Here is a 27,709-nt window from a genome sequence, read left to right as displayed (position 1 = left end):
TGAGCTAAAAATAGCCGAATATTCTCGGGGAGGAGGAGGGGGCAGTGCTCAGATTTCTCCCCCAAGGTCAACCCCGGGAAATCATTCATAGCCACCCTCCAACCCCCACCCCCAAACAGAATGAGGCAATAACCATTTTCTATAGAAGTTTATTCCCAAAACAGGGCGCCGCTTCACGGAACAATTTACACAGACAGGAAAAGGAGCCACTGGGCTGGAGGGGGGACTCCCCCTCCCAGAGAGAGGCAACTGCAGAACCTAGGACATAGCAAGGACAGCCCCCTCTCCCTGCAGCAGACCCTTCAACCCTTCAAGGGCTGGGGTCACTCTAGGTAAGGAGAGCTGGGGTCCTGGCTGGCGGGATTTGGCACCAGTCAGTAAAGTAGAACTTTTAATCTCCTTGAAAACTGCCTCCCAAGAGTATGCGTGAAGGAGGTGGGTGTCAGCACAGACCCTCCACAGCCCTGCATGGCCGCTGTTCCCAGTGGTAGGTAGGAAGATGCCTACTCTTACCACTGGGCCTTCTGGGCCTGCTGTTCAATAAGGGACTCAGGGCTGACCTTTGGCCTGGAATGACTAGAGGGTTAGAAACCCCTCAAGATGACAGATTCAGGGTCCTCACAGGTGGGTCCTCCAAGCCCCTCTCCCACTTTCTCTACCTTTCACTTGTAAACAAAGGGGGGAAAAATTCTCAACTGTAAACAAACTGTAAAAGTTTTAAACTGTAAACAAAGTGTAAAAACTGTTTTAAACTCTTGACCTGTAAACAAAGTAACAAAATGTCAAAGCCCCCAGTTCTGGACATCAGACAAAGTAATAAAAGGGAGAGTTTGTGAACTGGGTCCTAACAGTCGTTTTTCCCTTTACAAGGGAATCAAGGAGCGATGGAACTGAGTCACTTCCTGCAGCCCGGTGCCTGGGGCCAGGGAGGCTCTTGTAAACATGGGAGGCAGTGGCACCTACATTCTGAGTCTTTAATTCCCTTGTTTTTGCTCCCTTTGCTCCCCCTCCGACATCACCCTTCAGAATAAATTCTAGCAGGGGGCAGTGTCAGGGAACCCAATGGCACCACGACATTTGTACACGGCAGGGGCAGGGGCGGCGAGGACTCCATCCACCCTCTGCAGGAATGTCTGAATAGAGGCCTGAGCCTCTCCCTGTGGGAGAAGGGAAGCCTAGATCTGTAAACATGACATCTGCTGATCCACCAGCGCCCCCAGCATCAGTCCTGGGACATAAGGCAGTAAGTGGCAGGGACTCCGCATAATAAACACACACATCCACGGGGAGGGGCAGCATGAGCGAGCCCCTGTGAGGAGGTCAGAGGACCCCTGTTTTCAAGACCACCCCCCACCCCGAGTCCCCAAAGTGTGCCCTGTGGGACATCCAAGCAAAAGCAAAGATTAATTCTGCACTTGGGGCCCCGACAGTATGCAGATCAACCAGGGAATAGGGGGGTGGGGGGTGCATTTACCCCTCCTGTCTGAATCCTCCCCATTAAGATGAGAGGAAAGAGCCAATAATTTGCCAGGGACCCAGATGGGCCCAAACTCTGAACCTCTTTCCCCTCTGTCCCCCTCCCCCTCCCAGCCCAGCCTCAGAACCCCGGGAGACAGAAAAGATGAAAAATAACATAAGCATATCTCTCTGGTTACAAAGGTACAAAACGTATAAAAGTCCTCCCCCCAGCTCCCTCACTCCCCGCGCCTGTTACATGCTTGCACACGCTCACAGACGCTTGCACACGCTCGAAGACGAGCATGGACAGTCGAGCATGGACAGTCGGTGCTGCAGCAACAGGGAGAGCTGGGGGCGCGGTTGTGGGAGGCTGCCCCGGGATTGGCCCTCAAGTCCCGGAGTCTCTTTTGTTAGCCCAGATCCTCCATCGACCCCGGCTCGTCCTCTTCTGCTCAGCCGCTCCTCAGGAGTGACCCTCACTTCTGGGAACTCTGCAGAGTTGAATGTGGAGACTGAAGGTGGTTGCTGAGAGTCAGGTCCCCCTGGACACCCCACCATATCTGACCCGGGCCGCCTCCCCCATCACCTTTGCCTCTCAGTCCCCAGCCTCCTTATGTCCAGTCTGCGGTTCTTAGAGCCCTTCACCCATTCTGGAACCCAGTCTCACCAGCCAGGCCCTTTGACTAGCCATCTATGTCTTTTCTCTTAAGCACTGAATGAGCACCTACTATGTACAGGTTCTGTTAAACACCTGACCAAAAAAAAAAAACCTCCCAAATCTCTGCACCTCAACAAGTTTGCTACCGCAGGCCTATTTTGCAGATGATGAAACAGGCTCAGAGAGGTCAAGTGTGAGTCCAGAGCCTGAACCCCTGCTCAGTCCTCCCAGCCCTCCACAACAGTCAGACCCCAAGGCTAGGCTGCAGGAGGGCCCAGGGTGCTCCCAGCTCCCTCATCCCCACCCCTGCATCTTTCCAGAGCCTTGGGCACCTCAGATCTCCTCCTGCACCCTCACCTTCCTGTCTTCCCCCTCATCTCTGCTCAGGTTCTGATGGTCTCCTTCCCCAGTCCCAGGGTCTCCTTCCCTCCAAAGCCTTTTGTCACCCTAGGAACCTCCATAGAACCTGGCCTAGTTGTTCCTCCTCCTTAAAACTCAGCTCCACTTTTGGCTTCCAAGTCCTGGTCCTTTCTGGCTACTCCCCACTCCCTCTCTGACTGCTGTACCCAGTCTCATCCTCTACCCCACAATCGCCCGAGATGCACCAGGTCCCAGCTCAATTCCTGTGTGGCCCACCCCACAGTGCCTCCAGGCAGGAGGAGCTGTGTATCGACTGAGTGAGCAAGAGAATGAATGATTCACTCTCAAACTGAAGTTCCACAGCCTGACCCTATGTCTGACTTCTCCTTATCCACACTCCACCCTAAGCAAAGTTCCCAAGCAGAGACTCCTCCCTTCCCCTTCCACATTCCAGGCTACCTCTTGCCCTCCCCTCTCCAGGAGCTCAAGCCCTTTGGAAGGCACCTGACTCGCCTCCTGCATCTAGGAGGTGGAGGCCCAGGTCACGCAGCCACCTGCTTATCACCCCTCTCACTGCCAGAATTCTGCCCTCAGCCTGTGGCTCCCTGGCTGTGCCAAGCCCGGGGCAGCCCACGCTCTCTGCCAAACCTGACCCCATCTAGTGGCGGAATATATGGCAGGGTGCATGGGAGCTTGCCCTAAACTGACGGGGGTGTGAGCAGGTGGCTGGACGCCACTTACTCTGAGTCGGGCGACAGCTCCGAGATGCTGTGGGAGGTGGTGGAGCGTGGCGTGGAGGGTCCGAGCGCAGAGGCAGTGGCAGAAGGGGTGGCGGTGGTGTGAGGGCCCGAGGGCGTGCCTGAGGACTGCACGGAGGAGGAGAGAGCCGAGGAGGTGAAGGAGGCAAGGATGGAGGAGAGGATGTCCAGCTGCTCTGTGGAGGGCCCGTGGCTAGGGCCGCTGGTGGGCGCTTCCCGGACTCTGAGCAGCTGCGGGGGTGGCCCAAGGCCTTCTCGTGAGGGGTGCCGGCTAGGTGTGTGGTCCAGCCGCTCCCCTGAGTTCGATCGCTTGGACAGAGAGTCCAGGGGCCGGGATGGCAAGAGGGGGTCCCTTGAGAGTTGCCGCTGGGGAGACAGGGGCAGAGGCGGGGGCTGTGGGTCAAGGTCCCGGGCACCACGGGGCGGGGGCAACGTGCTCAGCCACTCGCAGGGTGCCCCTCGGTCCAGCGCATCCCGTGACCCGAAGCGGCCCACTGTGGCACCAGGGTGGTCCCTGGGTGGCTGCCGCCGTGGTAGGGTGCTTCCCCGATCCCTGGGCTCCGGGCGGCCTGGCACAGCGTCCAGGCATTCCTGGGAACCAGGCCGGCTCAGGGGACGCAGGACGGGGGCAGGGGCCTCCTCCAGCCGCTCGCGGCTCAGCTGCCGCCGCAGGAGCAAATCCAGCTGTTCTCGGGAAGAGTAGCGGCTGGCGGGCTGTGACAGGCTGCCGGTGCCCCCAGCACAGATGCGACCGTAGGAGGCAGCCGGCACGGCGCGGTGGCCCAAGGTGGCTGCCCGGCACCAGGACAATTCAGGGGCGCCCCGGGTCTGTGGCACCAGTGGGTACTGCAACCGGTTCTTCAGTATGCCTGCGGGAGGAACACGCGGGGGACAGTGTGTGTCCGGGGCCACGAACTCCCCTGGGGCTAGGGACACAGCAGCGTCTGGGATCCCTGCGAAATGGACTTGGGGGCAGAAACCATTTGGGGAGAGGGTACAGAGGCCGCTCCTGGGAATCACAGAAAGGTTGCAGGACAGGGGTTAGAGTAAGGTGGCAGTAACCCGCGGTCTCAGGAGAGGGGTGGTCCCCTTGCTGTGGGGGTAGGGGCAAACCACCCCCCAAGATCAGAGGAGGAGCAGCCCCCAGGTCAGGGTCAAAGGGACAGGGATCCTCAGGGTTGGGGCAGGAGCAGTCCCCCAGGAGTAGAGGCAAAGACCCCCTTGAGCTGGGTCAGGGACAACCCCTTGGGACCCCTGGAAAGCACAACTGGGGGGAAGAAACCTTCCAGGGGGACAGGGAGGAATCCCTTGAGTTAAGGCAAGAGTGGCCCCTGGGGTCTCTGTGGGGCAAGCAAGTCTCAGGCCAGAATGGGGCTGTCCTGTGGAACCGTGAGGCAGAATAGCGGAGCAGAACCCCCCACGCGAGGGAGACCAGCCCTCAGGGTCCCTGTGAGGCTGTTTGGATTAAGAGGATGAAATCCTCTGGCTCAGGGCTTGGCCACTTCCCAGGGTCCCTGGAGCACAGGCTACAGTCAGTCTTTTGTTCTGTTTTAGTTCTTCAGCCAGGGCATATAGGGTCTTAGCTTCCCCAACCAGGGATCCAACCTACACACTCCCTGCATTGGAAGGAGAAGCCTTAACCACTGGATCCCCAGGGAAACCCTGAGGGCTCCATACCTTTCCTCTGGCGCTGGGCCCCACCCAAGGAGGTTTCATCCCCACTGGTCAGGGCCAGGTCGGGCTGGTTGTTGTTGGCTGCGTCCTTGCTGGTGTCCAGCCCCAGGCGCCTTTCAGAGCCCCAGGTCTGCAGAGCGCAGGGAGCAGCCTCACACTCCCCCAGGGCTGGCCAGTAGGACAGGAGGTCATTGCCGTCCATGTCTGCTGAGCCGGGGTAGATTACAAAAGTCACTGCAGCAACCCCGCGATCTGGACTCAGTGGCCCCCTAACCCTAATGACACCTGAGATCTGGGCTTTTCTGATACAGCAGCAGTAGGAATGGGAGGATGTCTCTCGGAGATCCATGGACCCATCCAGGGACTGAGGCACTGATGAGCTCCCCCTACTCTTGACTGGAGGCACACAGAGACTGGTGGTGGGGGAACCTGATGACTGAGGGGTCAGGAAGACCAGGCTGAACCCCAACCCTCAGGGAAGAGGAGGGATGACATGTCACCCTGTAACGTCCCTGACCTTGCTCGTCTGTTGCTTGGGCCCCTTCTGGGTCTCTAGCCAGCAGAGCTCTGCTGGGAGGCTGGATGGGGAGAGGTGCGGGGGCACCCCACGATGACCCCAAAGTCAGTCCCAGGAATCTTCAGGGGCTAGCAGGGCTCCTGGGTTCACACCCAAGTGGAATATGGGGTATGTCTTGGTCACGCATGGGGTCAGAGGGGTCCTATTACCTTTGGGGTGGGTAAGGAGCCTCTCGCTCTGGGCTGCCCGGCGGAGTGGACGCTGGAAACGGCCCCGCGTCCGGCCATTGTCCTCACTTTCTGAGGATGGGATGGACAGACTTCTCTCCTCCTCCAAGGACAGGTCGCTGTCAGAGTCGGAGTCTGCGCCTGGAATAGGGAAGGTCAGGAGGAACACACAGCAGTGGCCCGGGGAGGTGAGGGTCTGGAGGGAGGCTCTGGGAACTCGGGGCAAGCTTGGAGTAGGGGGCAGGAACAGGAGGGCTGGGTCATGGCCAGGAGAACCGGGGCTGGCTGGGTAGGTGCTTCCTGGAGCTGCAACCCTGGGGGAGCTTGCCCCGGCCCTGTCAGCTGCCGCTCCCACCTGGAGGCAGAAGAAAGGGGAGCGGGGGAGAGACCCTCTGAGTCCCTCCTCCCTGGCCCCGGGCCCCCACCTCCACCAGCATCTCGATGGAACATGGCCACGTCCAGGTCAGTGGGGCCAGCGTGAGCCTGGAGGCCATGGTCGGTGTGGTCAGCAGCCGAGCCGTGTCGAACCAGGACGTTGTCCCTGGAAACGCAGGGGCCCCCATCAAAGAGGGATGTGACGGGGTGCTTTGGAGGCGGGGTACCTGTGAACACCCAGCCCGCTGCACACAGTATGGCTCTGAAGGTGCCCTGGGGTGTGTGTCAGAAGGCACTGGGCAGAGGCAGCAGAGCAGAGGCCCAGATGCCAAGACGGGTGCAGCCAGCACGAGGACCCGGTAATGCCAGCCCCGGGCTGTGTGCCCCCTCACGAGGCGGCCCTGCCCTCACCTGAGGTAGCTGCGGCCCCGCTGGCTGTCTTGGTCCTGGGTCCGGCCGGACCGGGCGCTGCTCACCGAGGAGACGGTGGAGGCACCGAGCGTGATGCGGATGAGGCCGCTCTCCTCGAAGAGGGCCGTGTTGTTGTAGGCGCCAGGTCCCTGGGGCAGTGGAGGGGACAGGCGCGTGAGCCAGCCCTGGGGAAGCCTCCAACACTGGCCTCCTGGGTCCCCTACCCCGACTCCTCTGCCCGGAGGGCCCCTCACCGTCCCAGGCGCCGGCCTGGCCTCCTCTGGTGCTGCCTTCCTGCCCAGACAGGCTGGTGTCCAGGCAGCCCGGGCATCTGCGTTCAGGACACAGAAGAGCAGCAATACCACCAGGCCCTGTGGGTCAGTGAGGATAAGAGAGGGGACAGTGAGGGCCATGAGAGGTCAGAGCAGGGCTGTGAGGGGGTCAGCTAGGGCCAGTGGAAGTCACTGAGGGTCAGCTAGTGGGATCAGTCATTGCAGATGAGAGCGAGGCAGTGCGGAGCCCCCAGGGGCACCCGTAAGGGAGTGAGGGAAAGGCAACAGAAGTAGTGAGAAGTCGTGGAGGTCATTGTGCACCAGCAAGCGGCCAGGAGCCTCAGCACTGCTGAAGGTCAGTCCAGGCTCAGCAGCAGTCCGCTGTCAATCATCGGGTGGGCATCAGCTCCAGGCCTGGGGTTCAGGCCCCAGGCCCCACCCTACTGAAGCCCCATCTGGCCCAGAGTCAGGGAAGGGGTGCCAGGGTTACCTGGAGCCCACAGAGTCCAGCGTGGAGGTAGTGAAAGGCCAGGATGCTGTGGTTGACCGCCAGGAGGCCAAAGAGCCAGGAGGCACTGATCAGTAGAAGGAGCAGAAAAGAGCTGCGAAGGGTCCTGCCGCGGGAACGTGAAAGGACAGGACACGCGAGGGTCACACGGGGCTCACATGGGGGACGTGGGAGGACACAGGGACGTGGAGGGAAAGGAACTCACACAGAGACGTGGGGGTCTCAGGAGGGCACTAGGGGAGTCTGGAGGCCACAGACGGAACCAGGAGAGTACTCAGGGAGCCACGAGGGGACATGGGGAAAGCCGACTGGAATTGGGAGGCGGGGCATGAGAGAAAGCATGGAAAGCACATGGAAACACGCAAGGCAAAGGGCAAAGTGAGCCATCCAGGCCTTGGGAAACTGGAGAGACAGCAGGGTGGAGACAGACGTGTGGGGCCAGAGTAAGGCAAGGGTACCAGAGAGGGACCGCTGGCTAGGGGATGAAGGGTGACTTCATCCCCCTACCCAGAATCTGGAGCCCAACCTGAACCAGGGGTGCTCCAGGAAGCCCCCCAACCCCACCCAGGAGAGGGCTGCCATTCTGAGAATCCCCCACTTCCCCAACCAGCTAACTCACAGCACAGAGGTCTTCTTAGCCTCCCTCTGCCCAGTGGAGCAGGACATGCGGGCCGCGAGGAGAAACATGGTCCCATTCATCTGGACCCACAGCCAGACATATGGATCAGGGGCAGGGCAGAGAGAGATAGAGAGAGTGAGAGACAGACAGACAGACAGGTACAGAAGGCACTGAGACTCACAGAGAGGCGGAACCCGTGAGAAATATACACAGATATACACAGACACACACACATAATACACAGATCAAAACCAAGGAGAAACAGAGGAGCTTAGAATCATAGACAAAGTCAGAGATAGGGAAGCAGTTCAGTTCAGTCGCTCAGTCATGTCCAACTCTTTGCAACCCATGGACTGCAGCATGCCAGGCCCCCCTGTCCAACACCAACTCCCGGAGTTTACTCAAACCCATGTCCATTGAGTCGGTGATGCCATCCAGCCATCTCATCCTCTATCATCCCCTTCTCCTCCAGCCTTCAATCTTTCCCAGCATCAGGGTCTTTTCAAATGAGTCAGCTCTTCACATCAGGTGGCCAAAGTATTGGAGTTTCAGCTTCAGCATCAGTCCTTCCAATGCATATTCAGGACTGATTTCCTTTAGGATGGACTGGTTGGATCTCCTTGCAGTCCAAGGGACTCTCAAGAGTCTTTAACACCACAGTTCAAAAGCATCCATTCTTCTACTCTCAGCTTTCTTTATAGTCCAACTCTCACATCCATACATGACTACTGGAAAACCCATAGCCTTGACTAGACAGACCCTTGTTGGCAAAGTCCAACAAAAGGAAGTCCATCAAAAGAAAGCAGAGAGGGATGGAAAAATAGAGATGGAGAGACAGACAGGTAGGGAGAGCAGCCGAGTCTGTGACCCCACATCTCCCATCTCCACGCCAGCTGGGCAGGAACAGAAGAGGAGGCCGAGCCCAGGAAGCCTGCAGACTGCCACCTGGCGCCCCTCGGCCGATACCACCACACCCGCTGCAGGGCCATCTCCCACCCCATCCCACCGAGGGGAGCACAAGGTGGGACTGAGTAGAGGGTACTCACCACAAGCACAAGGATGACAGGGCCGGCGAAGCTCCAGATGAGGGGCTCATGGATCGAGATCCAGCAGAAGTCAGGGTTCCCGTAGCCCTCAGGATCCAGGCCAACAGCCAGGCCTGCGGGGAAGAAGGGACAGGATGGAGGGGCTGTGTTCCAGAGCTGCCGACCAACCCTCTCGTGTACCCAGGGAGAAGCTGGGGCGGGGGCGGGGCAGGCTCCTCCCCAAACAAGTGGCACGGGGGGCTGAGGCTGGGGTCACGATCAGGGGCAGGGCTCAGCCCACGTGATGGATGGAGGTCAGGGGTCACAGGCCTGGACGGGCCAGGGAGCAAGGTCCTCACCCAGCAGCACGGCAGGCACTCCCCAGCCCAGGGCGTGGTAGAAGCGCATGGCGCCGCGGTCCACGTTGCGGGGCTCCACCTGCATGCGGTAGAGGTGCAAGCCCTGCACGAGCAGCCACGCGAAGGTGCCCAGGAAGAAGTAGTGCAGGAGGATGGCGACCGCGGTGCACAGCAGCTGGTGGGGGTTGGGGGGGCATCAGGACCTCTCCGCCTCACCCCGCCTCTGAACCCCCAACCACCGCACCCCACCCCAGCACCCTGCCCCAAAGTGACTGAGCACCCCCCCGCCTTCCTGGGCCACACGAGGTCAGCAGGACACGGGTCCCCCGATGCGGCCCCTGCACCTGGTTTTGGGTCCTGTGGATCCCCAGCAGGAACAGGAGCTCAGCCACCCCCAGGGCGGCAGCCACGTTGGCATGGATCCCCCGCATGTTGGACTTGAGGCTGCGCAGGCTCAGCAGGATGGCCGCGGTCAGCAGCAGTGCGGCCACGGACACCGCCATGACCACGTGGGTGAACACCGCCAGCAGCTCCAGGTCGCCCTCCAGCCGCTGCAGGGACAGGGAGGGTCACAGGGGCTGTCGGGCACCCCTGCCCTTTGAGCCTCCCACTCTTTCAGCTCCCCGAACCCAGCCCCACCTCACGGGGGGAGGCATCCATGAGGACCCCGAAGGTGCCCGTCCGGCTGCAGCGACACCGTGCGTGGGACCCGTTCCTGTGCACCAGCTCACAGTCCCGTGCAGTCCACAAGCCGTGCTGGTCCGCCCTGTGGCCACAGCGCAGTCAGACCGACCATCGCCTCGGGGGAGAGCCCGGCGCCAGGCAGGGGTTTATGAGAGGCACTGGGCGGGGCCGCGGGTGCCTAGAGTTGGGGAGCTGCATTCCTCATGGGTCTGGGTGCACAGGGGCATGGGTGGGGCCCCCAGGGGCAGGCTGGGCCTCCCAGGGGCTACCAGGGGGACCAAGGGTTTCCAGAGTGGAGGTCCTCACGGGCCAGGTGGGTCCCACTGCACGCAGATGGCCTTGCTGCGATTTGCTGTCTGTAGCAGGCGGAACTCCAAGCTGATTGGGGACTCCAGGACACCCCGTAGGAAGTTGCGTCCATGGAACACAGCCACGCTGACCACCGGGGAGTTCATAACTGGGTTCTGGGGAACCCTGAGGAGACACCCCACCTGGGCTTGGATGGCGCCGGCCTTCCCAAGCTCTGACTGCCCAGTTCCCTATCTTCCCTTGCCCAGAGCTTGGGGTGCCCCAGGCTGGGTGTTGTTTCTGAGAACCCCTTCAGCCTCCACTGAGCAGCGTCAACACCAGGAGTCCCTGGCCTGGTTCTGCAGAGTTACAGCTGAGGGGCTTTGGACCCATTGCCCACATTGGAGCCTGCAGCCTCAGCAGCTGTAGACTGTCTCCCTGCATGCCCCCAGCTGGCCTGCTTCGGTCAGCCCATCTCTATCAGCCAATCTGCTTGCCTGGCTGGCTCCTGTATCCTTTGTGACTGGCCCAGCTGTGGCTCTGTGTCTATCTAGTCCCCCAAACACACTGACACAGCGGAGCCCGGTACGGACGAGACTCGCAGAGCAGGGGTGTGGCCAGGCGCGTCTCTGGACGATGGTGAACCTGCTTGTTTGTCCACCATAAGTGCGGGGCGGAGTCTAAGCTGGGGCAGAGCGTGCGGGCAGCCCAGGGGTGAGAGGCCTGGGGGTAACTCTACTCATACCTGGCACCCCGGCGCTCTGCCTGGAACTGGGCAGGAAGCAGACCCCCAAGGGTGCGGTAAACCAGGAGGATGACAATGGAGATCCCGGGCTCGGGCTCGGGCTCTGGAGGGGCTGGTGGGGGCGCCACGCTCGAGGTGGTGGCATTTTCCATGCTGCTGCCGCTGGGGTACAGAACTGCCAGAGGAGGGGGAGGAGCCGCTGTCAGTGACCTCTGACCCTCAAGCACCCACAGACCCAGCTCCGACCCGGAGCCAGCATCAAGCATGGGAATCTCTTCCCTGAGGATCCAGAACCAGGGAGTGCAGGGAGCAGGTGCCAGTGAAGAACTCACGGGCCCCTGGGGCTGAATCCCAAGTATCCAGGGCTGTGAGAGGTCATTTGCGGTGAGGGGGAAGGTCTGGGCAAGGGGAGAAGTGACAGGAGGGCCATGCGGGGTTCCGCTTTGAGTGGGGGTGGGGCAGGGAAATGGGACCTGGCCCAGGGGTGACCTCTCACCTTCAGCAGGGGACGGCCGTGGGGCCTGGGAAGACAGCAGCACATGCGTGTGAGGGTCCCAGGCATCCTGGCCCCGGAAAAGGTTGCTGTGGTAACGAGGGTAGCGACGGGTCCCCCGGGTGGGACTGGGGTGCTCCATGCGGTCGATGCTGAGCACTGCCCCGGAGGAAGAGGGGTGAGACCCAGCAAGGATCTCCACCCTGTGCTGAGGGATCCCCCCCTCCTGCCTCCCCCAACTCTGGACCCAAGTCCCACCACCCATATGGCCTCCTGGCTACCAGAGCAGAGCCTGTGTCCCTGCCAAGCACAGTCTTGAGCCACTAATGTTGCCATCCGTAGCCCCCGCCCCTCGGATCTCCGGGTCTGAGTTCACAGCCCCCTGCCCCAGCCCACCCTCCACATACTGATGTTGGGTGTCACCAGCCCCACAGGGTTCAGGTACGTGAGTTCCATGTTCCTTGCGAGCGTGGCTGCGTACTCTTCCAGGCGCTGCACCAGCCCGGCGCTGCCTGGGGAGCCCCCGGGGGCCCGCTGCCCCAGCGCGGCCCACAAGTCCCCGGTCTCTGGAGCGAGCAGTGCAGAGCCGGCCCACAGCAGATTCTGGGAGGAGGGAGGTGAAAGCGGGCCCAGCCAGGTGAGGACACGTGAGGGCATGCCTGAGGGGTCTGGCCAGGTGCTCAGGGGGGCCCCAGTAGGCAGGGAGTAGGTCTGGAGTGGACAAGGCGGGAGAAAGAGCCCATGAGCTTCACTTCCCGGGGGTCAGGAGGGGCCTGAGCAGGGGGGCGGGGGTCCGGGGCCAGGGGATTGGGAGCCCTGGCTGCGGCCCCACCTCATTGAAGTGGGCATCCTGTGTGGCTGTTAGCCCGAAGCCCTGCTGGCGGCTCTCAAAGGCCAGCAGGTGGGCCAGCAGGCGGGCAGTGACTCGGACGTCCTGGCTGAAGTAGTGGTCGGTGTGACCGGTCACCTCCCGCAGCCTCTGAGCCAGCTTCTTGGCCTCCACCGTGTCTAGGACCGTCTTATTCAGCTCCAGACCATCCAGCTGCCAGATAAAGAAGAAGCGGTCACTCAGTGGTCTCCTTGGCCTTTCTCAAAAGCCTCATGGAAAGAAGGGTTTGGCCAGATTAAAAGGCCACACAGAAAAGCCCAGGATGTCAAGGGCTGGGGCATGATGTGTAGGGCCCGCCTCGGGCCAGGGGAGATGGGCCAGGGCTCTGCTGGGGCCAGTCTTGTGTGCAGGGCAAGGTGCAGGCAGTCTCACCAGCAGATTGAGTTCTCGGAAGGCGGGGGAGGTACAGTTGAAGAGGTCAGGCTCCAGCCAACCCCGGTCCTCGTCGCACAGCCGCACGGCCGCACCTGAAGGCAGGTAACCCTCAGTCAGTCCTGGGGCCTGGACCCCTTCACTGAGGAGCAACCGCAGCACCCTCCTCTACCCCAGGGGAAGCTCTGATGCAGGGACCAGGGAGTAGGCATCCATGGCTGCACCCCTGGATGGAGAAGACCCAATCCCCAACCCAGATGGGCCCCAGGCACTTATCAGTCAATTCTTAGAGGTCTGGGGACCATTTGGAACAGCCATGACATAAAGGAGGACACAAGGGCAGGACTCTGTGTGTGTGTGTGTGTGTGTGTGTGTGTGTGTGTGTGTGTGTGTGTGTGTGTATGTGCTATGTTGCACTTAGTCGCTCAATCGTGTCTGACTCTTTGCGACCTCGTGGACTGCAGGCCACCGGGCTCCTCTGTCCTTGGGGACTTTTCTGGGCCAGAATACTAGAGTTGGCTGCCATGCCCTCCTCCAGAAGATCTTCCCCACCCAGGGATCGAACCCAGGTCTCCCACACTGCAGGCGGATTTTTTATCGACTGAACCACCAGGGGAGCCCAAGAATACTGGAGTGGGTATTTTATCCCTTCTCCAGGGGATCTTCCCGACCCAGAAATCAAACCAGGTCTCTTGCATTGCAGGCGGATTCTTTACCAGCTGAGCTACCAGGGAAACCCTGCGTGTGTGTGTGTGTGTGTGGGTGGGTAAGTGCGCACCCAAACACACAAGCCAATGCTCACACCTACACACAAGTAGATGCTATGTGACCCAGGACAAACACACAGACACACAATGCTCCCTCTCTCTCTCTCTCTGTCTCACACACACACACACACACACACACACACACACACACATACACACACACATCCAGGTTTTCCAGTAGAATTTTGTGACCAAAATAGGGTGGGGATCACAATTCTCACACAAAATTCAACTGCCCTAAAGACTCTGCTGCCATCTCTCCCTAATCTGTGAGACTGGAATGAGAACTGAATGAAACTGACCTGGCCCTTAAGAGAGCTTGTTGCCACCAGCAAGAGGGACAGGAAGGGTCCCCAAAAGACAGACATAGGCACGTGCACAGGCACAGGAAACCACACGAGAGCATGCACACGCAGACAGCCTTGGCCCAGCCATGGCGGGGGCCTCAAGCAGCGCGGAGGCTTCTGTGGGGCCTCAGGCAACAGAGAGGAGTCTGTGGGGTCCTCCAATGGAGGGCAGAGGTCTTTCAAGACCTCGGGCAGTAGAAAGAGGCCTGCGGGAAGCTGAGGAACTGAGCAGGAGTCTACAAGGACCTTAGGAAGTGTTTGTGGGGGGAAGGGCCTCCAGGGACTTCAAGCAGTTGGGAGGAGCTTTTAGAGACCTCAGGCAGTGGGGAGGGGTCTGCAGGGACTTCAGGCAGCAGGAGGGGTCTGCAAAAGCTCTGGCAGTGGGAGGGGGCAGCGCACCTGAGCAAACACGTACCCCTTACCTGCACCCCGCAATCCTGCCAGAAGCCAAGAGAAACAGATGGAGGCTCAGTGAGGGTCAGGGGGAGGGAGCCAGAGCCCCAAAGAGGTAATGAGGGACCAATGTCGCCCCCCACCCCACTCCCACCTCTTGGCAGGAACAAGGCCAACCAACTCAGGAAAAGAGGTGGCTCTAGCGGTCAGAGGACAGGGCAATCGCCACCCTCAGCAATGTGCCTGTCCCCCACGTACTCACCTAGGGCCCCCCGAGGACAGGGCACTGAGGCTAAAACGCCAAACTTGGTCTGCGGCCACCACACACCAGATCTCAGGGACTTGGGGCAGGCATCATAGAGCACTAGGGAGGAAGAAGACAGTGAGGCAGGCAGCCAGGGGCTGGGGCCAGGGACGGCCACATCTGCTGACCCCTCACCTACCCCGGGCCCACTGCCTACCACTCTGCTGCTGGCCTCAGGGGAGCTGGCCCATCAGATTCTGTGACAGGCCATCAAAATCCTTGGGGCCAATGTGGGAGCCCCTGGGCAGCGCAAGAAGCCACCCAGAGCCCCTACCCAGAGAGCCACGCATGCCATGGGCCTTGGCAGCAACATGCCAGAGCCAGCCTGCTGCATGTGGAGCCTGCTCACCCCGGCAGCCGCTGGCTGTCACCTCTGCAAAAGGACTGTCACAGCTGTTGCACTGGCGGCCAAGGGCTCCTGGGCGACAGGGGCACTGCCCGCTGTGGGGGGCACAGGAACGTGAGGTGGAGCCTACTGGGTAGCAGTCGCACGGCAGGCATGAGTCGCTGCCCCGCGGTCGGTAGTGGAACTCCTGTTTGAGAAAGGGTCAGGGGCCGGAGGTCAGGGGTCAGGGCTTAAGGCGAGGATTTCAGGTCAGGGCTTGGGGAGTGGGTGGAATCAAGGGCAAAGGGTCGGGAGAACAGTGCTCACAGGCCAGAAAGAAGACGGGCCTAAGGGAAACATAAGGGAGGGGTCAGATGTCAAGGACAAGAGGTGGCAGTTAGGTCACAGGGTAGGGTAGGGGAAGGGGTCAGGGGCTGCGTCAGGTGGCAGAGGTTAGCAAGCTGGGTAAGAATCGCAGGTAAAGGTCAGGGGCCGGCACACCTTGCAGTGACACTGTCCATTCGTCTTGTTGCAGTTGGGGTCAAAGCCCTTGTGAACGTCACAGTTGCAAGGGCCACACGTTGGGCTCCCCCACCAGCCCCGTGGGCACTGCTGGTCCATCCTGGGGTGAAGAACCAGGTGAGATGCCTCCGCCATAGCTCAGGGACCCTCCCTAACCCTCTCCAGCTCTTTCCATCACCTCAGCCCCCAGCCCCTTACCTGTGTTCACAGTGGTACCCAAAATAGCCACCTACACAGTCGCAGGTATAGCCATGGGGGGCCCCCGGGAGATGCCGGCATGACCCCTGGTTCTGACAGGGGTTCAAGAGGCAGGCGTCCACACAGCCTGGGCCATAGTAACCTGTAGGTTGGGTCAGGGAGCTGAGGACACTGGCTACAGAGCATGGGAGGAAGCAGGCACTTGTCCTTCTCAGCCCCTGCCTCCTCTCCAGGTCCCCCAGTCTTCACCATGAGCCCCAGATCACCCTGCCCCGACCCAGGCCCCACCTGGCCAGCAGGTACAGGAAAAGGTTTGCCAGAGGTCTCGGCAGTCAGCATGGGGAGGGCAGGGCCCAGAGGCGCAGGCGTTGGTCACGACACAGCCGGGTTCCACATTCACTCGGTGGCTTGGGGGAAGCAGGGCTGGGGACCCCGAAGGCGTGGAGCCAAGCCATACTCCCTATGGGCATAACCGGCAAGGTGAGACCCATGTCAAAGCACCTCAGCGCCGAGCCCAACAGAGCCACCCACATGGTCTGGTGGCCCCTGACATGCAATCTCCCTACAAACCCTGGTGTGCTTAGTTGCTCAGTTGTGTCTGACTCTTTGTGACTCCATGCACCGTAGCCCGCCAGGCCCCTCTGTCCGTGGAATTCTCCACGCAAGAATGCTGGAGTGGGTACCCTAAACCCTGATCCCATACTCCCATTTAGTGCCCCCATGTGAACCCTAATTATGCTCTCCTTGACACAGGCCTCTAATGGCCCTTGATAATCCAAGCTGGACTCACCTCCAGCAGCACAGAAGGGCCTGACCTGCTTTTGATGGCTCTGGGCACCACTACCCCTATAGCAACCTCCAGGTGAATGCATCTCGGGTCTCAAGACATCCCTGATCTCTGACCATTCACCCTAATGCTCCACCTCATATTTGCACGCTGACCCTCACCTGGATACAGCCAACCAGACCCTGAGGAACCTCCTCTTCAGCGCCATGGGGCAAGCCTCCCACATGGAGTCGCTTCACCTTCAGGCCCTGAAGCTCACTCCCCACTGCCAAAGTGTCCTGGGGGAAGGGGACAGTCAGCACTGGTGTTGAAGGGGGGACCAATGAACCCTTGCCCTACCCCAGTGTCAGCCTTGGCCTTTTCCTAGCCTTGCACCATGCTCTGGACCTCTGGACCAGAGGGCTGGTCTGGGCATGAGATGTTCCTGAGCACAGAGGACCTGCTGGAGCACAGGGGATGAGTGACAGGAAGGTTTAGTCAAGATCTGGGCTCCGGACTGGGCCCTCTCTCCTGGACTCCAAACAGACCCTGAAATTCCATAATTTTGAGCTGGGACGATCAGGAGACCAGAAGAAGTTTGGCAAAGTGCCGGCTACAGAGGTACCCCAAGACCAGGCCAGAAATCTGCATAGCCTCCCTGACATGAGGAGGGTGGAGCAGGGTGGGCTTAGAGCAAGGTCATGAGGATGGGCACTCAGGAGACAACATCAGACTGTGCAGTGGACAGAAGAAGAGGAGTTGGACTGAGGGGGGTTCTGATGAGGTGGGTCTCGTCGGAAGGCTGAGAATGGACCACCCCAGGGTTAGAAGTCAGACCTGGAAGAGGCTGAAGTCCAAGGAGACCATGAGGACATGGTGGCCCCGCCGGCCACCTGGCTCCTCCTGCAGCTCCAGCCGCAGATCGTGCCACCGGCCGTCACTGACTATCACCTGGTCCAGGAGGAGGTGGGCAGCCCGGCCTGAGGCCCTGGTCACTGTTACAGACAGCAAGCCCCGATCCAGCTGCGGGCAGAGAGGCACAGCCCTGGGGTCAGAGCCCCACACTGGGCTGGGGCCGGGAGAGTCAGGAGGTGGGGTCACGAAGAGCAGAGGTCAGTACAAGAGGGACAGGCTATATTTGGCATGGAGGGTCCCGTGCCAGGGCACTGTATGCTTCTGAGAGTAAATTAAGGGGCAGGGGTCATGGATTAGTGCAAGTGGCAGGGGAGAGCTAGGCTGGGATGCTGCACCTGCAGAGGATATGATAGTGGGGAAAAGGGTCAAGGGCCAAGGTCGAGAGCAGGGTCAAGCATGATCAGTGCTCCTAGCAGAGAAGTATGCTGTGGACGCGTGTGGATGTGTGTGCGTGCACACACGCGCGCGTGCTTCGTCTCTCAGTCATGTCCTACTGTTTGCGACCCCATGGACTGTAGCCTGTCAGGCTCCTCTCTCCATGGGGTTCTCCAGGCAAGAATACTAGAGTGGGTTGCAATTTCCTTCGCTAGGGGATCTTCCCAACCCAGGGATCAAATGCAGGTTTTCCTGCATTGCAGGCAGATGTTTTATCAACTGAGCCACCAAGGACCAGGCCTGAAACCACAGGAATGGTGCTGGTGGCCTCAAAGATTGAGAGCTGGGGGTCTAGGGAAGGGCTCAGGAGGACAGACACACCTGACAGAGGAGTGTGCTATGTGGTCCGGCCTGGACTTGCATCAGGACCCCCTGCTTCACCCGTGTCCGAAACGCCAGCCCCAGGTACCAGGGCACAGACAGGGCCACGTCGTTTCCAAAGTCCCAGCTCAGCGTGCCGTTGCCACGAAAATGGTGGGGATGGGCCATAGCTGGTGGGGTAAAAGAGCAGAGTCACAGGCTTCATGTTGAGAACAGAAGCTATACTCCACAGGCCCTTCCTGCCCCGGGCTGCCCACTCACTGAGCCGACAGTCTTTGCCTCCGAAGCCCACTGGGCAGTCGCAGCTGAAGCCACCCCAGCGTTCTAAGCAGATGCCGTTGTTCTTGCAGGGGCCCGAGTCACAAAAGTGCAGCTTGGCCTGGCAGCCTGAGAGAGGAAAGTACATGGAGGACATGAGAATACGAGAGAGGGCATGAGCGCTGGACAAAGCACAGGGCCCGGGGGGCTGAAAGTGCCCAAGATCTCAGCCCCATGTTCTCAAAGGGGGTCGAATTTGTAGGACTCAGGTCCTAAAGGCCAGACTGCAGCAGAATGGTTGCCAGAAAAGGAGACAAGGAGGAGGTCAGAGTTTGAGTCCATGCATAAAGCCCTCCATCTTTTCCCTATGATGGGAACGTGGCCTACCTGCCACGGTGCCATTGTTTGCGACAAAGGACGCCATGTCCACTCGGCGGCCATCGATATGCAGGTCCCGCATGCAGCCAACGAAGTCCTTGTGGGACACGGGGAAGTTCTCGGGAAGGTTGGGGACACCCCCCAGGAGCAGAGGGCCTGTCAGGTCCAGGGACCTGGGAGTCAGGGGTCCAGGTCATTGGTGGGACTGGGGCCAGGGTAGGTTTGCTCCTGGGCTGGGGGAGGGGATAGGAAATGGAGGGGGTAGGACTCAGAGGGTAAAGTGATTGAATGGGGAGGGTGAGATCAGGCTGAGGAAGGACTAGGGCCTGACTTCAGTTGTGGGGTGCAAAGGAGAGTTTCTGATGGGCAGATGGTCTGGGCAAAGGGGGAAGAGGCTGGGGTTGAGGATGAGGATGAAAAAGGGAGGCAGAAGGGTGGCTGGGGGGGGGGCGGTGATAGGGGTCAGGCAGGGCTGTGGGGCATTGGCGAGACCAAGAGAGTAGAGAATTTGGGGGATTGGGTGCCTGGGGGAATGTGTACAAGCAGGGAGTCCGGGGTAGAACAGAGAGATGGGGCTAAGGTGAGGTGGGGTTTCAGCGTTCGAGGGGGGAAAGTAAACCCTGGTGGTTTGGGCAAGGACGGGGAGTTTGGAGGCAGTATTGGAAGGGTGGGGGTGGGCTCTGGCAGGCGGGGGGTTTGGGGTGCAGGGGCTGGGGAGCTCACTTCTTGGAGCTTGTTTGCGTGCCGGCAGCTGCGCATGAGTAGTTGCCAATCTCAGCCCCAAACTGCAGAGCCACAGCCGCATCGCAGTCATCCACGCTCAGCACAGCCACCTTGTCCTTGGAGGGGCCCTGAGCACCGCCCAGGGCATCTGTCCGGGGCTAGAGACCTGGCGCGTCACTCAACAGGACCCCCAGGGGTCACCTGGTATCCCAGAACCTGGTATCCCAGCTCGTCCCCGCACTCCCAGGCCGAGGGCGGTGCCCACCTTGTTGTAGTATCTCAGGTGCACTGTGTGCCACTGCCCGTCACTGAGGCCCCCTGGAACCGTGGGGCTGACCGCTGTGTTGGACTCACCTGCAGGGCGGATGTGTATGGAGGCTGGTCTGGAGCCTGGTCTGGAGCCGTGGGGCCTCCCCTCCCCCTACCCAGTCATGCAAGCACAGCTACTCCCAGGGTGACCCTGGATGCCTCAGATAGCTTCCCCCTGCTGGGGACCACACTGGCCGGACCAGAGTGCCTCTGGACACGTGGGAGAAGCACAGCCTTCATGGAGAGAGAAAGTGGTCTGTCGGGCATGGGTGGAGCTACATGCTCAGGAGGGCCTGGGGGGTTCACACCCCCCCCCACGCCAACTCACCCACACATGCACCCCCTCGCCCCTACACTGATCCATGGAAGGGGGCACCCACCAGTGGAATATGTGAGCCTCACTTGCCCAGCCACGAGCTCCAGGGCCAGGAAGTCGTGCTTCTCGTTCAGGCGTCCGTTGTAGAAGAGCAGCCCACTGGGCTGCACCGTGGCGAACCTGGGGTCGGGGAGGGGCCCGTCACAAGCAAGACCCCCTGCTCACACCCACCATCCCTGTGACAAGAAGGTCTGAGGGAGCCCACCCAGGCTAGGTGAGGGAGGAAGTGATGAGGGAGGGCGGGGAGGGGGGGTGTCCCATGGGACGCCAGGATGGGGGCAGTCAGGAACCCGGGTCTTGGAGGTGGTGGGGACCCGGTGCGGGCGCGCAGATGCGGGCGAGCACCTACGAGAGGGACAGCGTGAGGTGGAAGCGCTGTCGAAGGCCGCGGAACATGACGAAAGAGCTGGGCGGGAAGGAGCGCGCCGCCACTTCGCAGCGCGGACCCTCGAAGGCACCACCCGCCGGGCACTGGCAGCGGAAGCCGCCGTCCGGCCCGTTGGCGCAGGTGCCCCCGTTGCGGCAGACGCCCGGGACGCAGCGTCCGGCCTCCGTGTCCAGCTCGCAGTCTTCGCCTAGGTGTCAAGTCGGCGGCAGAGGCGGGGTCAGACCGCGCCCTGCCCCCGGCTCCAGCGGGCCCCGCCCCGCCCCTCCGAAGGCCAAGATGCAAAAGTCCCGCTCGCTGTGGGCACGCCCCTATTATACCAGACCCCGCCCCCTCTCCCCTTCCGGCCACGCCCCTGCCCAGGGTCACGCCCCCTCCTCTTCCTCTGCCCAGTCAAACTTCGTTGCTTGCTCAGTGGTGTCTGACCCTGCGACCCCATGGACTGTAGCCTGAAGGGCTCCTGTGTCCATGGAATTTCCCAGGCAAGAATACTGGGGTTCGTAGCCATTCCTTTCTCCAGGGGATCTTTCCCACCCAGGTCTCCTGCACTGCAGGCAGATTGTTTATCATCTGAGCCACCAGGGGGTTGGCCCAGCCAAGACCTTTATTTCTTCACGGCCTTAGGCTCCCTCTCTGCCAGGTTCTACCGCTTCTGGACTAACCGCGCCCAACTTGACCCCGGGTGGCTCAAGAGTGATGCCCAACGCTCACTTGCACTGTAGTTCCGCCCCCACTCTGCCTGATATTCACCTAGCCCGGCGCCCCGCTCACCCGTGAAGCGCGGCCGGCAAACGCAGGTGTAGCCGCCCTCACGCCGCGAACAGGCGCCACCGTTGCGGCAGGGGTTGGAGTAGCAGAGGTCGAGCTCCGTCTCGCAGAAGTCTCCCGTGAAACCGGGCGGGCAGCGGCAGCGCAGGCCTGCGATGGGCTGGATGGGTCTAAAGAGCGTAGAGGCGGAGGCCAGGAAGGGCGCAGAGGAGTCAAAGCGCAGCACCGACACGCACTTCATGTAGTTCTCGCAGGGCTCGCGCAGGCACACGTTGTCGTCGAAGGGCAGCACGTCCAGCAGCGAGCGGGCGGCCAGGGCGGCGCGGCGCACGTACAGCTGCTCCTGCAGCTCCTCGGAGCTGAACCAGGGGCCCGCGGAGCCGGCTCCAGCCCCGCGGGGCGCCAGCGCCGAGAAGCTCACGTTGAGCACGGTGCCCCCCACGTCCGTGTCGTTCTGGATGTTGAAGATGAAGACGTCCTCGGCGGGGGTGGCAAGTACCGCAGCCACGCCTTCCAGGAAGTGGCCCAGTAGCGGCGACAGGAAGCGTTCCTGCCACATGTTCTCCAGGCGCACGGTCAGGCTGTTGGCCAGCAGCTCCTCTGTTATGATGACCACGCGAAGCACGCACTGGGCGGTCACACTGTGCAGCCCATCTGCCGGGGGAAGTGGGGGGAAGAGGTCAGTCTGGGGTCAGCGGCTGACCCCAGGGACGGAGAAGGGTTACTGGCCCAGTCCCCCAGCACCTCTGTGTTAGTGGGCTGACCCTACCAGGACACAAGGGGGTCTGGGCTCGTGATCACGAACTCTCTCAGCACCAAGGTGTCAACAAGGTACTGTTTCCTGTCCCCTCCCTCCCGCATGGGGAAGGGCCTGAGCCAGGGATCAACCCACCCACTCTCTGCCCCCCAGTAGGGCCCAGGGGTCAGCAGGTCATTCCTCCTACAGCACACAAGATGGTCCCTAAGTGATCAGTAACCCACCCTTCCCCAGGTTTATGGTCAGCAGGCCAATCAGGATAGAAAGAGGAGCCAAGGCCACTGATGCCTGACTTTCTTTCCTCCCATTCCCCAGCACTGCAGAACTAGCAAAACATCCCCTCCAAGAATATCCCCTAGGTGAGGGATCACCTATTCCCTATCTCTGGTTAGCTAACTGCCTTCCCAGTTCACTAGAAGAGTCCCTAGGCCTGTGACCACTCAACCGCATCTCCCAGAACCCTGGGTCAGCAAGTTTCTTCTCTCCAAGAGAACCCTGGACCCTGACCTCCTCCGCAGCATCCTTGGATCAGCAAGCTGCCCATCACCCCAGACCTGGGTCCTGCGATTTCAGTGGCCACCCTCAGAAATGAGGATGAGGTGCTTATATGCCTCGTCTCCACACATTGGGTGGCCGACAGGGTTTGTTGTCCAGGGAATTGAGGGATGAATGCAGACGTGCCTTCTTTGGCAGTGCCAGGAGTCCTATGCCTCAGAATTGGAGAATAAGCACTGGTAAAGTCTCTCCCAACCCCTGCAGCCTCCAGTATTTAGGCCTGCAAGAGCTTTTCCCACCCGCGCTCTCCTCTAAGGGAACAGTTTGTGAAAACCTTGGTCCACGGCTGCAGAAGAGACAAGTGGATCTCCAGATTTTCTCCCAAAGGCCAGAGCCTTAGTCAGCCCCATTGAGAGCAGCCAGGCTAATATGGGTCTGCTCTCTGTCTGAAGCTGCCAAAGGAAGATGCTGTTCCCGACCACTAAACAATTGGCCTCCCTCTTCTCCACAGGCTGAGGGTCAGAATGGACCCAAAGTAACTCTTCATCTGAACAGGGGTATGATGCTGGCTTTTCCTGGGACATCCAGAGCATTACTGCAGCCTTTCAGAAGGAGGAGAGCAATCCCTAGTTAACAAGCAGACGGTTCTTGGGCTTCCCTAGTGGCTCAGTGGTAAACAATCCTCCTGCCTATGCAGGAGACAAATGGGATTTGATCCTTGATCCGGGAAGAGCCCACGTGCCACAGAGCAACTAAGTGCGTGTGCCACAACTTACTGCGCTGTGCTCTAGAGCCCGGAACCACAACTACTGAGCCCCTGTGCTTCAACTACTGAAGTCCAAGTGCCCCAGAGCCCACGCTCTGCAACAAGAGAAACGATGGCAATGGGAAGCCCGCATGCTGCAACTAGAGAGGAGACTCTGCCTGCCACAACTGGAAGAAAGCCAGCACAGCCAAAAAGAAATAGAAAATGAAATGATTATTTAAAGAAAGCAGACAGTTCTTTAAGAGTCTTTATGAGGTCTGCTCATAATGAATCTTTGGGGTTCTGCGGAGACTGTCCAAGACCCTAAGCAGAGACTATATGACCCTAACCTGGGAGGTCTTTGGCAGATCCTGTGGGATGCAGGAACCCAGTGCTTAAGGGATTCTTGGAAAGTCTGGAAACCCCTCTTTGAAGTGCCTTGTGGGGGGCCCTGAGGACCTGACAGGCTAAGGTCACTGGCTCACTTGCTTAACCCCCGCCCCTCACCTGTGACAGTCACCAACATGGAGGCCACCAGCGGGCGGTTGTTGTCTAGTTTGCGGCTGAGCCGGAGCTCCCCGCTGGTCTGGTTGACCACCAGCAGCTGCAGCTCATTGCCCCGCTCAAAGGAGTAGAAGAGGTGGTCAGAGACATCTGGATCATAAGCTGGGATGCGCCCAATGATGCCTGAGGGGAAGGTGTCCGAGTGGTTGGATACGTAGTTGTTGAAGAGGATCTGGAAGTTGTTGAGCACGGGGCTGTTGTCATTCTGGTCAACCAAGCGGACGTGTACAGTGGCCCGACTGACTAGAGGGGCTGATGTGGCCTGCACAACAATTACGTATTCCTGGCGAGCTTCGTAGTCCAGGTCAATGAGTGCCGTCAACTCTCCCGAGAAGATGTCCATTTGGAACAGCTCGGGGATGTTCCCCTCCACGATCTGGTACATTATATGAGCATTGGGGCCTTCATCCGGATCCACTGCAGTGATCTGGGCCACCACCGAGCCTACAATGCTGTTCTCCTTCACTCTCACCTCAAACTCCTCAGCTGGGAAGACCGGTGCATTGTCATTGACATCCTGCACTGTCACCTGGATGCTAACTGGAGTCCGGAGTGGGGGCACACCTCGGTCCACTGCGTAGGCAGTCAGTTCATACACTGGCACTGCCTCCCGATCCAGCCGCCTCACGGTGCGGACAATGCCAGAGGTGGGTTCAATGGTAAAATCTCCATCCCCATCTTCCCCGTTCTGGAAAGTGTACTGGACCCGGCCATTGGCATGAGCATCCCGGTCAGTGGCTGAGATCTGCAGGACGCTGGTGAAAGGTGGGGCATCCTCGGAGACCAGCCCTGTGTAGTGGGAGGCCACAAACTGTGGAGCGTTATCATTCACATCATTGACCATCACCTCCACATAAGTAGTGTCTGCCTTCTGTGGGATGCCATTGTCCCGAGCTGTAATAGCCAGTGTGTAAGTCACCTGGTCTTCATAGTCCAGGGGGGCCTGCAGGGTAATGGCCCCGGAGTCCGCGTCAATGCGGAACTGGGGCAGGTTGTCTTCCAGGAGATAAGTGATGCGAGCATTCTCACCCACATCATCGTCAGAGGCACTGATGACCACCACGGTGCTACCCACTGGCCGATCCTCATTCACACTCACTGAGTAGTGGGCGCTTTGAAACACAGGCCGATGAGTGTTGGCATCTGTGATGTTGATGTGCACATAGCAGTGATCATGAAGGGCACGGTCAGATGCAGTTAGCACCAGCTTGAAGTAGCGTTCCTGCTTGTAGTCCAGGGGCAGGGCCAGCGTCACCAGACCTACACCCCCCTGGGTGCTGATAGCAAAGCGATTCCGAGTGTTGCCTCCTGTGATCTGGTAGCTGATGGCACTGTTGGCATCACGGTCTACAGCAGTCACACTGACCACACTGGTGCCCACAGTCGCATCCTCATTCAGTCGGAGGTGGTACTCCTTCATGGTGAACTCAGGCCGATTGTCGTTAACATCCAGCACAGTCACTGTAACGCTGGCTGAGGCTGAGAGTGGGGGCGAGCCATGGTCTCGGGCCTCCACACCAAAGAAGTAATGTTCCACAGACTCACGGTCCAATGGACCGCTCACAGAGACCCAGCCAGTGGCACTGTTTATCACAAAGGGTGTATCAGGTGCCACACCAGTTAGGGAATACTCGAGTCTGGAATTCTCTCCATGGTCTGCATCCACTGCCTGAATGTGGATGACTGAGTGGCCCAGGGGTGCATTTTCCAGGACAGAGACCTGGAAGGGTGTGCTGACAAAGATAGGAGTATGGTCATTGATGTCCACCACCTGGATGCTGGCCAGGCCGGTGTTGTTGGACAGCGGGGGGCGGCCTGCATCCTGAGCCCGGATGCGCAAGGCATACTCTCGCTCTGCTTCAAAATCCAGAGGGGCCACCACCTGGATCTCGCCTGTAAGGCTGTCAATGGCAAAGTGGCCGCGGCTGTTCCCACTGATGATGTTGTAGTGCACTAGTCCATTGGCATCCTTATCCCGGTCCGTGGCTGTGACGCGTAGCACCACCGTATGGGGGCGCACATCCTCGCGCACCTGTGCCACGTAGCGTTTCTCGCTAAACTGGGGCGCGTTGTCATTCTCGTCCAGCACGGTTATGTGCACACGCACGGTGGCGGAGCGCGGCCCGGGCTCTTGGCCCTGGTCGCTGGCCTCCACCACCAGCTCGTAACTTTCCATGTGCTCGCGGTCCACGCGACCGCTAGTGCTGATGAGGCCCGAGCGCGGATCAATTTCGAAGGCATCAGCGGCGGCGGCGCGCGCAGCTGGCGGCCCCACAAAGCGGTAGCGCAGGTTGGCGTTGGGGGGAGCGTCACCATCTGTGGCACGCAGCTGCAGGATGGGGTAGCCCTCTTCCACGTTCTCGCGAAGCGTCTCCCGGTATTGCGCCTGCTCAAATACCGGCGCGTGGTCATTGCGGTCGGCCACTGTAACGGCCACCATGGTGGTGGCAGAGAGGCGCGGTGAGCCATGATCCTGCGCCGTCACGCGCAGGTAGTGGCGATCCATGCTCTCGCGGTCCAGAGCAGCCTCTGTGCGGATAAGGCCGCTCTGCGGATCGATGCTGAACAGGTCCAGAGAGCGGCTGTTCATGAGCGCAGCCAGCGAGTAGACTAGGCGCCCAGCCTCTCCGGTGTCCGGGTCCTGCGCCACTACGCGTAGCACCGCGGTACCCGCCGCCTCATTCTCCGGCACTAGTGCCTGGTAGTTGTACTGCGGAAACTGTGGATGGCGGTTCGCGGCGCGACGGGGGCGGGCCCGGCCCTCTAGGGGTACTCTCCAGGCTCCAGGCCGGGCCGGGGCCCCAGGGGGGCGCGGCCCGGGGCGCTGCGGGAGGAAGCGGAGGCGGAAGAGACCTCGGGGGCGCATGCGCTCGGGCTTCGGCACGGGAGCTGTCCGAGACTCGCGCGGTGCTGAACCAGACGCGGGAGCTGTCCTCGCTGTGCGAGGTGCTGAATCCAGTCCAGGGCCAGATCCCACGGCCCCGGGAGGGCGGTCCGACCGGGGGCCTGTCCTCCTCGCTCGGGATGTCGCTGTTCTCTCGCTTTGACCCCTGCGCCCTGGTCCCCACAGTTCTCCGCAGCAGCGCGTGGTTCCCACTTTTGGGGAGGAGCCTCTCCCAGTATTCCTCTGAGAGGACACAGGCTGAGAACCACGGGGCCGAATCAGAAGGTCCGAAGGGAAGGGAGGGTTGTTCTCCGGGCCTGGGACCCCTGGGGACAAACCCTCTGGTGACAGACTATCTCTTCGCAAAGGCCCTGTCAGCCTGCAAGAGGAGACCTCTGGGCGCCAGCATAACAGAGACCCTGGTCCTTGTCCTGTCTCTCGCCCGCGGCTGCCAAATGTCTTGACCCCATATTCCGCTCCCAGCCCCGGCTGCTCCGGGGGCCCTCGACCGTTTTGGGCGCTTTGCCTTCCCCCTCGGAGCCCCACGAAGACAGGTTCCCTGACTCCCAGGCCAGGCTCTCCATCCTCTCGGACCCCGGGCGGCTCGGGACAAAGAGCTAAGGCTCCGTTGCCGATCCGCGCCCCTGGTCCCGTAGCAGCAGCTACCCCCGGATCCCAGCCGTGGCCCCCACCGTTCCCCAGCTCCTCCCGGCTAAGAGGGAACAAAGAGAGGAGGGAAAGGAGCAGGAGTAGCGGGGTCGTCAGCCCCCTGAGATCCCACCACGGCTGCCGCCTCGCCATCTCCCCCCACTTCCCCACACTGCCTCCACTGTCCTCCACCCGGGTGCAGGCCTTGGGCCCGCCTCGCTGCTCGGACCCCCACCCGGACCCCTGCAGCCACCCCAGTCCCCTGCCTCTAGGCCTGTCGCTCCACGCCGCCGCCACCCTCTGGGCACCATCTACTTCGCGGCCAGAGGCCCTTTGGCGAGCGGCCCCGGCTTTTGCCGCCCCCACCACAGCATCCCTGACGCTGCTGCCGCCTCCCGCCGCTCCAACATGGCTCCCGGCCGCTGCGATGGTTC

At 60.5% G+C, this 27,709-nt stretch overlaps 1 protein-coding gene across 7 annotated transcripts; it reads right to left on the bottom strand.

The window, feature by feature from the left end:
- Window positions 1-133: 133 nt before the first annotated feature.
- On the bottom strand, window positions 134-27,709 carry CELSR3 (cadherin EGF LAG seven-pass G-type receptor 3). 7 transcript variants are annotated; one of them, XM_042236253.2, is made up of 36 exons: window positions 23,687-27,709; window positions 21,186-21,836; window positions 20,379-20,604; window positions 20,034-20,149; window positions 19,610-19,698; window positions 19,345-19,502; window positions 18,631-18,794; window positions 18,247-18,372; window positions 17,986-18,155; window positions 17,152-17,337; window positions 16,497-16,613; window positions 15,837-16,008; window positions 15,549-15,690; window positions 15,330-15,450; window positions 14,853-15,036; window positions 14,462-14,563; window positions 14,229-14,243; window positions 12,693-12,787; window positions 12,264-12,473; window positions 11,839-12,034; window positions 11,435-11,590; window positions 10,939-11,113; window positions 10,212-10,379; window positions 9,861-9,987; window positions 9,566-9,772; window positions 9,222-9,396; window positions 8,884-8,996; window positions 7,838-7,917; window positions 7,201-7,324; window positions 6,693-6,809; window positions 6,439-6,587; window positions 6,078-6,193; window positions 5,635-5,793; window positions 4,912-5,115; window positions 3,218-4,103; window positions 134-1,949 (listed from the first exon to the last, which is right to left on the bottom strand). In XM_042236253.2, exons 1-36 carry the CDS (start codon window positions 27,426-27,428, stop codon window positions 1,922-1,924), a joined length of 9,966 nt encoding a protein of 3,321 aa, XP_042092187.1. In that variant the 5' UTR covers window positions 27,429-27,709; the 3' UTR covers window positions 134-1,921. The 7 variants fall into 7 exon arrangements, 6 of the variants coding, with proteins under 6 accessions (XP_042092187.1, XP_042092188.1, XP_042092191.1 ...); XM_042236254.2 differs by having other exon boundaries at window positions 4,912-5,112; XM_042236257.2 differs by lacking the exon at window positions 4,912-5,115.

The sequence above is a fragment of the Ovis aries genome, chromosome 19 (assembly GCF_016772045.2).
Source record: "Ovis aries strain OAR_USU_Benz2616 breed Rambouillet chromosome 19, ARS-UI_Ramb_v3.0, whole genome shotgun sequence".
In the NCBI taxonomy this organism is placed as follows: Eukaryota; Metazoa; Chordata; class Mammalia; order Artiodactyla; family Bovidae; genus Ovis; species Ovis aries.
Note: the sequence above shows the minus strand (reverse complement) of the source record. Positions and strands in the feature narration are given on the sequence as shown.